The sequence below is a fragment of the Nannobrachium achirus genome, assembly GCF_963921795.1.
Source record: "Nannobrachium achirus genome assembly, chromosome: 17".
Taxonomy (NCBI): Eukaryota; Metazoa; Chordata; class Actinopteri; order Myctophiformes; family Myctophidae; genus Nannobrachium; species Nannobrachium achirus.
The window spans coordinates 48,274,591-48,290,225 of record NC_137824.1 but is presented as its reverse complement, the minus strand read 5'-3'; the positions used below and the strand labels follow the sequence as shown (position 1 = coordinate 48,290,225).

Genomic DNA, 15,635 nt, shown 5'->3' with positions numbered 1-15,635 from the left:
TGACTATTTCAAATTTCCAATACTTTTACTTCTACTCCACTACATCTTGGATCCAAATATTTTTGGAGCGGTGAAAGCGCTCCCAATAGACAGGTATGTCCGTGGGTATGTCCGTGGGTGGGTGGCTGGGTGGCTGGGTGGCTGGGTGGGTGGCTGGGTGGCTGGCCGTGTCCGTAACCTGGCAATACCTTGACTGGCCACACACAACACACTAGTTAAAGGAGGGGCGCTGTTTTGTGCAGGCCAGGCACACTCACCCACTCACTCACAGGCACAGTTTACAGTTTACAGTTTAGGCATTTAGCAACACACACAGGGTATAGCTGCTCAGATTCACCGCTCCACTTCGAACCGAGGTTTGATTTTTACTTTTACACCAGTAGGCCTACATTTATTTGAAAACTTTAGTTATAGACAGTTACTTACGTTGCAGATATAAATTAGGCTATAATATTACAAAACATACATTAACCATTTTAGCCCTATTTTATACCTAAGCTATTTGAAAATAGACGATCTACAATGACAGCGCCCGTTTAAGTAAAAAGAAAATGTGAGTAGGTATACTTTTTCTACCACTGGCAATCTGCAGGTGTCTTGTTTGTTGTCTCCACCAGCCGAAGGCTGAGGGGAGAGTATGTTTTCCCCTCCGTCCGTGCGTCCGTGCGTCCGTCCGTCCGTCCCCAAAGTTTGTCCATGACGTCACCATAGACGTCATAGTATGGTTGACGTCACGGACGCACGGACAGGGGCGAAAACATACTCTCCCCTCAGCCTTCGGCTGGTGGAGGCAATAGATTATTTATTTATTTGAGGACGCCTGTAAACTCAGTGCATTAGGACCCGGGGGAGGCCAGACATTACGCACCAAGGCATGCCGCCGGACGCCGGTGTTAGGCGTTTGCGTGTGTGTGGTGTACTGTAGAGTGTAGACTGTAGAGACGACACACCTGCTGCCTTTACCAGACTGTCATGGGTGGGATCTTACTACTACACTACTACAGTTGCAGCTGACTCGTTTTTGGATCATGTATTTACGATCGGAAGAATAATTGAAGCTGTGAACATGAAGAAGGACGTAATGAAGCCACTGCTTCGCACGCGGTTGCAACACGGGACGTTCCCGTGTCTCCGATGACAATGCAACAACTGTGTCGACCCACTCAAGATACTTTCTGAACTGGTCGAAGGCGTACGTTTGCTTGTAGCATGCAGTAAAGGGTGCCACCATGGTGGTATAGTGTTTACGCCACGTAGGGTGGCCTCAATAACTCGGGAGAGATGAAATCAAGACGTTGAAAACATGCGAGAAGCGGCGTTTAGCAGCAGTGATCAACTTGGGGCAAAGTGGGTATGACTGTCCGAGACAAATAAACGAAGAAACGCTGCAGAGGCTGAGCCAGTGACTCACCATGTTCACCAGGTGTAGGCGTGGGACCCTCGCTTCAAAACAGATGAACCGCTTTCATTCACGTTCTCTGGAATTGGAACCGATTCATCACTTTTATTTTTTAAATAAATAAAACGTTGTATTTCAGTTGAACGTTGCAAAGTGCTGCAAGAAAAAAAATCACTTTTCAAGTTGACCATGATGGAGCACGATACAGTTGAGATCACCGAACCGGAGCGCAGCTCTCAACAGCACGACTACGGCTCGGTTGGAGAGAACGGAGAACTTGTGATGGTTGTGAATCACAGTCGCACGATACAGCCTCCGCTCAGCGTCGTGCTCGCCACGTTACTGTACTGTGCCGAGTTTGTGAGCGCAACAGTGGTGTGCGCCATGTACGACAAGAGCGACGACAAAATATGGATGGGCATGACGGTCGCATTCATCCTGGTGCCCGCTATACTAACGCAGATGGCACTGATATTCATTCATAGAGACGTGGGGAGAGATCGCCCCCTGGTACTGTTATTACACCTGCTGCTACTGGGCCCTGTTATTAGGTAAGTACTGTTTCACAAGCACTGTTTCACAATGGTTTGGATCCTGGTCTAGCCCTGAAACATGACTGTCTGTCATGACAGATGACCGTTGTGTTTATCCATGGCTAGCTCCAGTCCACACTGGACCAGAGCTAGTTAGTGATGCTGTGTGCACTGGAACATAACTAAGCTGGCATGTGATGTGTTCAAATCATCATGTAGGCTACCTCTGTGGTTCAAATACATGAATAATAATAATAATAATTTAAAGAATATATATTTATATCTATCACATATCCCCCCCATCCCCATGGTTCTGCTACTGACAGTTCCTTGAAGTGATTGGATTGACTTTGAACTTTGTTTTTAACTGTGTTACTTCTTCCTGCAGCGTGATATTGTTTTATATTTATGTCACATGACCTCATCTGAGATTATTTCTATAGCCCTTACTCACAGTTACAGTAGTGTCTATATTAGATTCCCACATTTATAGGAAACACAATCTCATTGCCACCAAGATGCTAGGACCACTTGATTTCCCCATGAAGGGATTACGCTTGACTGATGACATAGTCATTGTTGCAATGCTATAATGATGTAAAAGACAATGTTAAAGTGAGATACTTCCTCAAATGTTTGTGCACAACAGGAAACATTGAAAACAAACAACACCTCAAGTCAAATCTTTGACAAGCCTAGCATATACAGTAATGTTGCTAAAATTAAGTACATGGTTTTGTAAAAGCAAATGCTGCAGTTTCAAACTTTATGGAATGAACAACATTTGACCCGAGTACAGATACTATTAATACACTTTATTTGTATAGCACCTTTCATGACATGAAATGCAGCTCAACATGCTTTACAGAGCAAAAGTGAAGCACAAGTGCTTAACAGAAAAGTGCAAATGATTATCAATAAAGCAGAAAAGTTACATTAAAAACATTTAAAACTCACCATAAAAATGAAACAAACAAGTTAACACATGAAGACATTCTGTATTGAGAAATTGAGGTTGTTTGTATTGACAATAATAACAAAGCAATGTTGCTGTTTAATCATACCATTCAAAATTAGGTAATTTAATCAGTGGCAGTTGTAGCTCTAGAGTGGTGTGATATTTCATACATTTCATGTATGAAATGTCACAGCCATTCTAGGGCTATAGCATTTATGAGACTTGTTTGACAAACAGTGACTCATAGGCTTTGCCCCCTGTTGATTTGTCTGTGTATTTTGAAATATTATACCTACCTATAAGCTTAACTTGGGTTGTGTGCTGCTGTACAAAGAACCACTGGTTGCTTTTAATAGTCAGTTAAAAGGGTGTGGTCTTTTCAAGGCAACATTGTCTTTTGACCCAAATGGGTAGGTTTCTGGGGTCATCCTGTAGTAGTATTGCATATACAGATATGTTTTGCTGTGTTAATGTGGTTCAGCTTTTAGAAAAGTGTACAGGTGAAATTTGCCAGGCAAGCCAGCTATTGATAACCATAGCACCAGATACGCTAAATGGTGGCCTGATTATTTTTTTACAGAATGGGTTCCCAGATTGTCCAAAAGATGACACATGCTTTATACACACTATTCTTACAGTACACACTACACAGTCTTCACATGATCCATGTCTACTCTGCCCCACCCTTTATGATAAATGCCATAACCACCAGGACTTTGCAGCCCTGCCATTGACAGTATAACTGGACCATACTCAGTGTTTGGTTGAGCCACAGTACTATAATTATGTGGATGTCAGCTCCTCGCTGAGAAGAAGGCACACATGTCAGTGACCACCGTATGTTACACCCCCTGGCTGGCCTGTAACTTCAAATATTTCAGATTGAACTCAAGATGACATTGAGAGACAATGCATTATGTTAATATTTGCTGTAAGGAAACTGGCAGAGGCACATGAATTGCTTTGCAGACAAAAGGCCATATTTATTTTATTTTGTAAGCTCTTATAAGGGAATTTAACCTTATCCACACTGGGTTGATTCCACAGTGCCCAGGAGAGGCTTTTATGTATTTCATAATAGACCGTTTCAACCTGCTGACCCTGTTTTGGGCATGATGGGTGAACATTTTTAAAAGTCTTTCCAAAATAGTAGATCTACAAACTCACATTGTATCATGTTATAGATCAGCTATTTTTGAAAATATTTGAGTAGGGTTTAGGTGGTTAAATAAAATTCAGTTCTTACAAAATATCATTGGTAACCCGTGGTGACTCTGATAAATTGGCACCAGACCCAAAAATCTGGCATTGGTTTGGCTATAGTTAATTAAAACCAACCGTTGGCCTCAGTACACGATCTGTTACAGTATGGATGGACTTTTTCACAGTAAACAAAGTCAAACAGTTAGTTCTACTGACAAGGGAAGCGGCTGAGAGCAAAGGCAGCTGTAAACAGCTAAGGACCTACTGTATACATGCTGAAACCCTGAGGCAGTGATTTGTGGCCATGTCCACCCCCTTCGCCCTGAGCTTGGGGCTTGGGATGCCTCCCTTGGGCCAACAATTTGTAATGCCTTCAGCCAAGAAAAGCCTTTCTAAAAGACAGTTTGTCCCAAAGGTAGTCAGCATTATACACTAGCTTAATATTTTATGTGATTAATATGCAAACTGTAATTGGAATCATTTACATGGATTGCAGTGTACATCTTTCACTTTATTTTCAGTATGCCTAAGTGAGGCCAGCGATGGGCCAGTGAACCGTAGTTTTGTTGGGAGTATCTGTCATGTTCTCTTTCATTCTATGTTAACCTAATGTCACCTGATACCGATGATGGGTGTTTTTTTTGTGGCTTGGAGATGATGTCATTGTCAATCAGCTGTGGCACAGTGGCTTGGCAAACAATGACTCAGAGCAACTCAGCAATGGCTTTAAAATGTTGCTGGAAAAATCAGTCAGGTTTTTACTTTTAAAGTGGAGTATTGCATTTATATTTACAGTTTTCTTTCAGATATATAGGCATATTCGATAGTGCATATTAGTGCTAATAGAAACCGTATTTGAGTCTAACTGGGTGGAGTAGCAAGATGTCATCATCCCCATAGTCTGTGTGGAATGTTTGTGTGTGTGTGTGTGTGTGTGTGTGTGTGTGTGTGTGTGTGTGTGTGTGTGTGTGGGTGTGGGTGTGGGTGTGTGTGTTTGTGTGTCTCTGGAGTCAGATTATCTATGTCAGGTCATGACTTGTTTCTGAGAATATTATCCTCACCCCAGGCAGGGATAGACTAGCTACATCCTTACACTAAGACTGCCTGGTGCAGTCTCTGCATGTTGATAGCTGAAACAGTGAAGGGAAATGGTTATGTGTCTCATTTTGCACTCAGTTTAAAGGGTTTTTAAACTGGCAGAGTGCAAAGGGGTTTGTGCAAAAAAGAGTAGATGAACAGGTGCAGGAGTTGTAGCTAAACATGATAAAAAAAGAAAGAAAAATAAAACACTACACACTGCTTTGCATGAAACCTAGAGTTGAAGGCATTCTTCAGCGATTTCCTTTTGGAGAGTTCAAAGTGTGCCTGCCGAAGTCCCTACTACACTGTGCATGCAAATGCCCAGTGACTGATTCTCACTACAGGATGTTTTGCTGTGTCAAACCAATGGGTAGTTGAAGCAATTTCCTCAATAAAAAAACTGCCTTTTCCGAAACTGGAATGTCCTTTTGAATTATATTTTATGTTTCCCAATCTTCTTTGACATTGTGTTTGTGCGGTGAGCGCACCGATTAGCTTGTGATTGTAGATCAGTAGACTGTGTAGATCACATGCACAGAATGTAAGCATATTGATTCTGTTGGCTAATTCTTTCTTCAGGCGTGCATTTTCTTTTTATATACTTGAGTGATATTCAGTCTGCCTCTCAATTGCTTACTGAATCCTAAGTGCACACTGGCCTGAGTGCAGTCAGTGCACTACCCCCATAGCTGCATTCTCAGCTCTTTGCTGAGCCAGATTTCCTTAGAAGCATTGTCAGTAAATTATGGTCTTGTGCCTCCTCCCTCCATTACTCTACAGTACTCTACTGTATTGCACAGTATAAACCACAGATGAGATGACACTGCAGGGCTGTGCGATATGGACAAAATCAGTTTCACAATATGTTTTCAATATGATATCAATATTATGATGTTATTGTGTAGATAACTATTGGTGCTTTGACTAAATATTTATGCAAGATTATTTTAAATATAAGTGGGTAAAAGCTAACCGTAAATTCAGAAAATTACATTACTGCATGCAGCCTTTAAGTAAAATTAAAAAAAAAATACTTATACACTATTACTATATACTCACTGTATATGCAAACAATATCTACTGTTGTCTCATATCATATCACGATATTGATGCACAGTAATATTGATAGGCTATATTGCCTAGCCTTACTGTGTGTGTGTGTGTGTGTGTGTGTGTGTGTGTGTGTGTGTGTGTGTGTGTGTGTGTGTGTGTGTGTGTGTGTGTGTGTGTGTGTGTGTGTCTGTGTCTGTGTCTGTGTCTGTGTGTGTGTGTGTGTGCAAACATGAATGCAAAGAGAGATTTGAGCCCACTGGAATGTACTGTATACAAGGGAGTAAACAGTGATGAGTGCATACTTAAATGACAGCAAGATTATCCTTGAAACCGGTCTTTAAAGGAGCATTTGAACCATTTTCAACTATATCTTCATATATTATTGTTCCTTATTAATCACCATTTCAGTCTACTCACTGTGTCTCAGAATTGGGCTGTGGACGGTTCAGAAACCTGCCTACCAATGACATCATAAGCTAATAGAATCACCTGGTGAGTTAATACAAACTACAGCCTTTATCTTGCTGGAAGACACAACACTGAAATAGAAGTCATTGTTCTTGGATCAATGAAAAACAAATTACTTCTGAATTTACCAAACCTGCCTACCGCTGGTGTGTAGGCAAGTTTCTGAACTGTCCAAAGCCCACCTCTGAGACGCAGAGCCAGTAGACAGAAAGGGTACTATTGTGGCTGTAGTAGGCTATTCAAAAAGAGCCGCGAGGAGCTAAACATGAGAGTGTAGACACTTGTATGACACGCACACAAAATAATTCAGGTCCACAGCAGTCATAGCGTTTGACCATTTAATTCTCCACAAAACATATCATTATAACAGTTCCCAGCACACTATTATACTACCGTTGATGTTATGTTATTTGTTTGCGTTTGATGCGGTCAACAGAAATTGTTGCTCCCACGGCACGCTCACCCCCTCTCCATCCAGATTCCCACACTATTGGTGCCCAGGTGAATGCCAGAGTAATTAACATGGCAGCGCCTCAGCTACGGTGCCCACGCCCACCACCAGTGCAGTGCCCAAGTGTTTATGTCAATAATAACACCAAACCTTGCAGTTAAATCATTCTGGCTCCTACAGGTACCATCTTGTAATGAACATTAGTGAGGATCAATTATTTGAAGATGAGGTTGAAAAAAGTGTTCCTTATACATTTTGGATCCAAAACTGTTAAGTGAAAACTGGAGGTCAGCATGATGCTGATGCCATGGTACGGCCAAACTAGCCTAAATATAATTCTCTAACACACAACAGCTGAAACAACAGTGATTGAAAATGGCTGACTCCTGAGTTTAGCGTAAATGTCAGCAGAGCCCAGTAGTGCACACAGCTGAACTGCTGGAGCAAGTGAACACATGTGGAATCCATGTCCAAAGTTGGAGATGTCAGTACTTTGGAGCAAAAGATAACATTCCAGCACCATCCTGTGAGATTTAGAGGTGGAGCGTGAATCTGCAAAGAGTTTAGTTTGTCTTGAGAACAGCTGCTCAGAGCATTGTGGATTTAAGCTCATTTTAATTTACAGTATGTCATGGATTATATGTTCAAACATTTCATGTTAAACCCTCATGTTTCCAATTTTGGTAATGAATATTAGCCTCAAAATAGAGCTTTACCATTTGAACCCTATAGAATCACCAAAGGTCTATCCATGGCCGCTTCCTTTTTCCCTCTACACACAAAATGCCTTTGCTGATCTACAAGCTCACAACGTGTTGCATTGGCGACGAGTTGTGAGCTGTTTGTCACACCCCCGCTGTCAGGGAGGTATTGATGAGCCCTGCCTGAGGCAGGGTCTCATGCGAAGGTCTATGGCTGTTATAAAAGGCTGAGTGGAAAGGCCAAATGTAAAAAACTAGAGGTTCGCGGCCCTTCGGGCCGCTCACATCTAGAGTCCATGCCCGCTTCTTTACTAAAAAACTTTTTTTTTCAAAAAAAAAAAGTTTTTTGAAAAAAAAAAGTAAAAATAATAATAATAATAAATAAAAAAAAAAGTTAAAAAAATAAAATAAAAAAAACATTTTTTTTGGGGGGGGAACTATTGTGGCGGAACTATTGTGCCGCAGCGCACGTTTCCGGTCGGACATATTTGACCGCCGGACGCACTTCCGGTTAAGAACTCCGTGTGCCACGTGATCAGTCCTAGCCAATTGGACTGCTTCGGGTCGTCTGTATGTCGAATGCACCGTTCGGTCAGTTTCAAATTGTTATATAGACTAGCCCTTACCCGTTCAAAGATATGAGCTCCAAAATGATGTGCAGTGTGTGGGTTATGGGATGTGCATTTGTGCACTGTGCATACAGTATATGAGGGATGGAAAGTAACTTTAACTGGTGCTTGCATGATAATATGTAGGAGCATCAATGTAAGAAATACCCGTTTCGTTTAATGGCTACCGCCATTGCTCCAGCCACTGAGGAGAAACGCTGTTTCAGACAGACAGACAGACAGACAGACACTCAGACATTCGCAAAATTATATGTTTGATATCAGGTGAATCTGACTGTAGTAAAGATGAGGAGCTCCCACAAGCAGACTAGCTAATATAACTATAGCTACTTAAACCCCAGCATCCGTATTCTGGTGAAAACGTTTGCAGAAAATAGCAGATCTGACTACAAGTTTACAAAGACACTGGTCTTACTTGAGGGCCATGAGGGGCTCCACTCAACAATATATGGGGTTCAAGTGGTTTAATAAGTAACTTTGACTTTACTAGAGTAAAAAGGGGGGAAAAATGAAATGCTGCACTGGCCTTAATAACTTAAGGCTATTGTATTACAATCTGCTGGTATTAAGCTTGTAATTAGTTAGTTGTTTTAGACTCATTTCAGTTGACAGCCATGTACTCGGTATGTATACAGTACGTGTAAGTGATATTTTATCTTTAAAAACAAAAAAGGTTAAAGGTTAAAGCTTTGTATTCCAATAGTCGCCTAATCTAATCACTGCTATAGAGTGTTTGTTCAGTAACCCTGGAAGAAGAGGAACTATTAAATACACGTTTCAACCCCTACGGGTCTTCATCAGCTATCCCTCTTTGCTCTTTGTTCAGTAACCGGCATCTCCCCATCTATCCAGCTCTTTAGTGAACGGAAAATAAATCTTCAGGACAGGTGGGATAAATGTATTTTCTGTTTACTGAAAAGGCAGGGAGACCCCTCTTACTGTACTGTACACTTTGGAACGATCACTAATTGATTTTACTTTAAAAGTATGGCTATTGACTAACTGTAACAATCTATTTGGAAAGAAACTATATCTGTTTTGAAATGGGTCTGACTGACTTGACCTTTTGTGCTTTATAATCATATTGAGTACATGTTTCCCAAACAGGGAATGGGCAAATAGATTTACCGGTAGTTGTTAGAGACTCCATCTGTGTCACTACAAGGCTAGTAATTAACCAAGAGCTTATTTGAAATTGCCAGTGTTGATCTATGGGTGGGCGGTGCATCCCCCTCTCTGGCTTCCGGTTTCTGCCTGCACCCATTACAAAACATTGCTAATGGCCTACAGGTCAATCAGGACCTTCAGGACTAGCCCTGGTCCAGAGCTTTAGCTCTAGGAATTCCACTGCCCTGGATGATAATGGTATCCTTTTATCATCTAATCAGGCTTTGGGGAACACCCCAGGCAGTTTTTAAGTTGCTTGATTGGTATTCATTTTATCAGACACACCCCCTTCCTATACAAACCCATTGTAACTTCAAACTCCATTTTAACCATGATAGATTCACCAAAAATACCCGTTCTTGGTTCTGGTGGTGACTCATACTGTCCTCCTAATATGTGAGCTGTTTTTTCAATTACTTTTTAAATGTATTTTAATTTATTTTTTTATTGTATTTAATTTTTAAATTGTCGAAAATAATTATTATTAAAAATACCATTTTAGGGAAATAGCAACAACACGGCCACACCTCCATGCACAAATAACGGAGTCAGCATAATGGACAGCGGGTATTGTGTCCCCAAAATACCATTTGGGGATAGAGCAAGTTGCCTTACCTGCATTTCGCGGGTATAGGGTGAGGATATAGGATAAAGGGTGGCAGAAAATAGACCCCATAATCTCTCCATCTGGTCCTTGGTCTTGTCAATATAACCTGATTATTGTAACTCCCTATAAATTCCCTATAAATAATCGATCAGTCGTCACTCGTCAAAAAACTCCAAGTTAAATTTAGGATTTTAAGGTTCTCCTATTTGCTTTTCGGGCTGGCCCCTCAGTATCTCTCTGAGATCCTGGAACCCTACACCCCAGCTAGAGCTCTGAGATCCGCCGACAAGCAACTGCGAGCTCAACCCCAGTAAGATAACCAGGGGCGTTCGCAGCTGTAGCCCCCAGGCTATGGAACAGCCTTCCATATTTGGTCTGCTCAGCCCATCAATGTTTTTAAATCGCTGCTTAAAACTCTCCTATTTTCAAACTGCCTTTTTGTTTAGGTTGAGTAGCAAAGTAGTTATGTTTATATTTTTACTAAAGTCGGAGCCCTCACAGGGCAGTGGAATTCCTTGTCCATGATCCGAGCCGAGCACCTGGCAGGGAGTTAAAGAGAACTCGCTAAAGCTCTGGACCAGGGCTACTACAGGACATGTTCCAACTCCACACCCCTTACATACATAGACATATCTTTATTGATCGCACTACGGAAATTCAGTCGACATGGCAGTTACAGCAGTCATCAGAACACAAGAACAGATGATAAAAGCATGCAGATAAGAGAAAATAGCAAACCAGGCAAGAAAACCAGGCATAAATAGATATAAAAGATAAGGAGTCATTGCATGAGCAAGACAAGAGTTACATTGTTGGTCATTGGTCCTTAATCCGAGGACCAAGCCTAATGCCTGGTAGCAGAGCGACTGCTACCATCATTGTACTGCACGGTTGACATCAACCCTAACTAAAGGATGACCCAGTCCATCACCAAGATCAGAGCAGTACATAGGTACTCAACCAGAGGAAGCTCCACCAACTTTGTGCCCCACCTATTAAACCAAAGTTCATTCCTGTGCACTGCAACAGCTGCATGGAATGATCTTAGCTCCATGTTTAGATTTAAGTCCTCCCATAAGAGCTGGCTCATTACCAGCTCAACCTGAAGCTACATTTTATTAGTGTTCTTACTCTCCCTCACACGCGCGCACGTACACACGCACGCGCGCACGCACACACACGCACACACACACGCACGCACGCACGCACGCACGCACGCACGCACGCACGCACGCACGCACGCACGCACGCACACACACATTGTCAATCAATCCCTCCTCCGTGTGAATCTGCACACCACGCTGTTACTCAGCGGCCCCACTTATTTCCTACTGAAGGTGGTGGGACGGGTTTGTCATGATGGCTACCAGCCTCTTCCTTTCTCTCACCTCCAGTCCAGGGCAGGCTCCACATCACCATGCCTAGCACAGAACCTGGCTTCTTCACAAGCTTGTTCATTCTATTTCTGTCACATGTTGACGTAACCCGCTCACACCTAACACTAATAGTTTGTTCAAGCTTTCCCTAAAACACAGAGACCAATGTTCCACCCCCTCCTAGACTTTTCTCTCTCTCCCGGCTCCCAAGCTGTGGAATAAACTCCCCCTTGTAGACCGACTCAAGTTTCTGCTGCTCCCTGTATGCCCTCTTGTCACCTTTGTGATAGATGCTAGTAGGTTATGCTATGCAGAACTATGTTGTTTAGCCTACTTGTTCATCTGTTTATTTACTGTAGATTTTATTTTCTTAACCACAAATGTGAGGAATGTTATTTAGATAGCACATTGTTTACGGATTCTAGGTTTACCTGGTATCCTCATGTATTTGAAGCACTACATTGTTGTTGTCTTTGTGCTTTATTTATGTGACTATTAGTATTTACCCTGTCATTTGTTGACTAGGGTTCATGGCCTGTAAGTCGCTCGGGATTTAGATGAGAGGGCCAATTTGGAGAATGTTGTTCCCTTGTCAATAATTCCTAATGGCTGGCCTGTTTGGATACCTGACAAAAGTTCCATGTAAAATTAACCTGCTATACTTTTGGCTAATGGCTGATGATTTGGATGTGATCGTTCATATCCCACAAGTGCATCATGTTAATGTTTTCTTCTAAAACTTAGTTGTTGAGAAAGCCGCCGGAACGTGGTAGAACTTTTTGTTATTGGGGTTAATGTCAACAGGTTTCTTACAAACTCAAAGGGAACCACGCCCTTCTAGGTTTTTCATTTTCTTTCATTCAATACTGAGGTGGAGGTGGTAGCTGACACTGTAGATTGTTTCTTTTGACTGCCCCCTGGTGGAGACACTGGTTATTTATGGGGAATCAGAGAAATCTTTTCATGAATTGTAATGAACATTAACTCTGGATATGGCTGTATGTATCCTAATTTATGACATAATATACATAATACATTTATCCTAGATTTATTTTAAAATGTCAAAAGTTATATTTACTTTTATTTAGTGTCCATGTAAACAGTTTGGAATCGCTGATCGGAATTATTTAATTCTAAACATATTCTAAAAATATTGTCCATGTAAATTGTAAATGCAGTTGTGTCCTATGTTGATGGACTATATTTTCAAGAGAGAAAATTCACCTGCTGAGTCGGGTGAATTTCTCTGTTGCCACCAGGGTGTAAATCCTGGTCAATCACTTAAACCCTCCTATTAAACGTAACACTACTACCCTCTGTTGGTCTGAAGAGAGATCACTCATCCTTCATAATTATGTCTCTCTTCCCCAGGTGCATCGAGGCGCTGGTGATCTACTTCAAGGCAGGCAAAAAGGAGGAGCCATATGTCACGTTATCCAGGAAGATCAGTCTGAAGAAGGGACAGGGCCTGCCAATGGAGCTGGAGATCGGCCACTCTGAGCGCATGCTGGCTGCTCACAGGAATGCCTTCAAGCGTACTGCGGTCATCCAGGCATTTCTGGGCTCTACCCCCCAGCTCACACTGCAGATGTACGCCACCATTCAGGAAAAGTACATCCCCGGCGCCAGATGTAAGAATATTGCTTGGTATTTCAATTAAGCTGCACTAGGTTGAAATGAATGAATGATGGAATTATAATACATAATTAATGTAGCACAGTACTAAAGCTATTATCATGAGTTCGCTGATACCTTCCCACCCCTAGTGAGCAGTGTTGGTTACAGCCAGGTAACGCTCAAAATGTAGACTTAATTATTTTCAGTCCAGTAAATGAAGTAATACAGTTTTCTGAAAGTAATCAGATTACATCGCTCATGTTACTGATCACAAGGGGGGGGGGGGGGGGGGGGGTGGGGGGGGAGTGGGATTGAGTTACTAGGGCCCAAGGTGGAGGGGCCTTAATTATTTTATACTTTAGCTATTGAAAAAGAACAGATATACAAGCTCACAGCGAGGCACCGAGTGCCGTGCTGCAAGCTTGTAGATCTGCTATTTTTGAAAAGTCGTGAAAATGTGTGCAAATCTTTGAATACCGGTATATGTATTTTTTAAGCACAGTTTGCTTCTGGGGGGTCCCTGGAACTAAATATTTTGAGATGGGAAACAGGTTTTTCAAAAAACCTTAGAAAGATTTGAAATATTCAAAGACCTGCACAAATTTTCACGATTTAAAAAAAATAGCAGATCTACAAGCTCACAACGCGGCACTCGGTGCTGCGCTGTGAGCTTGTATATCTGCTATTTTTCAATAGTTAAAGCTCAAAATAATGTTCAATAATGCGTTCCAGTCTAAATGGGTTAAACCCCCTCCCCCTATGAAGAACATTCCTGGGGGGCCCGCAGTGAATCCTTGTATCCAGGGCCCAGAATTTGGTGTGACACCCCTGATTACAAGTAAGGTGGATGAAATTCTTAGTTGTGCAGGCTCATCATTGCAGTTAAAAAGATAGAATTATCTCATAGAAAGTTGCATGTAGCTGATAGCGATTTATCTCATAGAGAGATGCATGTAGCTGACAGTGATTTATCTCATAGATGCATGTAGCTGATAGTGATTGTGATGTGTCTGACTTGTGAGAAGGCATTTTCAACACTCCTTGCTACAGTACTATTGCTGCTTTAATAACCAGTGACACCCCCCCCCCCTTTCTGTTCCCAGTGGCTCTAATGATCATCACCCTCATCTCCATCACATACGGGGCGCTGGTGTGCAGCGTGCTGGCCATCCAAATCCGATACGACGACTACAAGGTGCGAGTCCGCCCAGCGGCCTACATTTGTATGATCGTGTGGCGGGGGCTGGAGATCGCCACGCGCGTCACCTCGCTGGTGCTGTTCAGCACGGCGCTGACCTACTGGGTGGTGCCCGTCGGCCTGGCCAACCTGCTGTTCTTCTTCTTCCTGCCCTGGGCCGAGTTCTGGGCGAGGAAGGGCACGCTGCCAGACAGCCTGGAGAAGAACTTCTCCAAGCTGGACACCATCATAGTGCTGTGCCTGTTCACGCTGCTCTACGCCTGCATTAACATCTTCTGCTGGTCGGCGGTGCAGCTGGACCTGGCCCACCGCGAGCTCATCGAGAAGAAGCAGCACTGGGGCCGGCACGCCGCCTACTACTGCGGCCGCTTCGCCGAGAACGTCCTGCTCATCTCGCTGTGGTACCTGTTCAAGTCCGACTTCTACGAGTACGTGTGCGCGCCGCTGCTGGTGGCCCAGCTGCTGATCTGCTACAGCCTGGCCGTGCTCTTCATGCTGCTCTTCTATCAGTACTGCCACCCCTGCAGGCGCCTCTTCAAGCACAACGTCCACGACTGCCTACACTGCGTCTGCTGCCACAGGGGCGGGGGAGGAGAGAAGAGGCGGCAGGGGGTGGCCCCCACCTACTCCACGACTGCCACCATGGTGCTGGCGCCGGAGGAGGAGGAGGCTGTGGAGCTGAACCCACAGCGCCCCGACATCACCAGTCAGCTGGGAGACCGCGAGACGGCTATCGTGGATGACACCGTTGAAGCAGCCCAGCCATGACTTTAGTTTTTTCTTTTAAGATTTTTGTGGGGGGGCTTTTTATGCCTTTATTGATTGTACAGAAGGGCCCAGACAGGATTTTAGTGGTTCACATAACGTGCGTGCACAGAGGGAGACATGGGACATAATGGTGTCCCACACCCAGCACCACAGAGGGCAAGGGCTTTCCAGTAAGCAGACGTTTAATACGGAAATTAGAATCCTTTTGTTGTATGAAGAACACGGTTGCATACACACCCTTGAGTAAGATAAGCCATGCACTGTGTCCTGAACAGTGGCCTTATCATTTCTATATAAGTGTGCAGAGGTTTTGTTATTCTTGGTCTTGGGGCAATTATTCACACATTGGACAGTGCTTGGCCCATGGAATCCTTTTTTTAGACTGGACATTTCTGACGCTGTATTTATGTGTGCTTAAAACACAGAA

General features: G+C 43.1%; 1 protein-coding gene across 1 annotated transcript; it reads left to right on the top strand.

The window, feature by feature from the left end:
* Positions 1 to 1,783: 1,783 nt before the first annotated feature.
* On the top strand, positions 1,784 to 15,635 carry xkrx (XK related X-linked; the record flags this gene model as incomplete). The annotated part of the gene is made up of 3 exons (XM_080746181.1): positions 1,784 to 1,950; positions 12,997 to 13,256; positions 14,346 to 15,635. The coding sequence occupies 3 exons, from the start codon at positions 1,784 to 1,786 to the stop codon at positions 15,206 to 15,208; spliced, it is 1,290 nt and encodes a 429-aa protein (XP_080602307.1). The 3' UTR covers positions 15,209 to 15,635.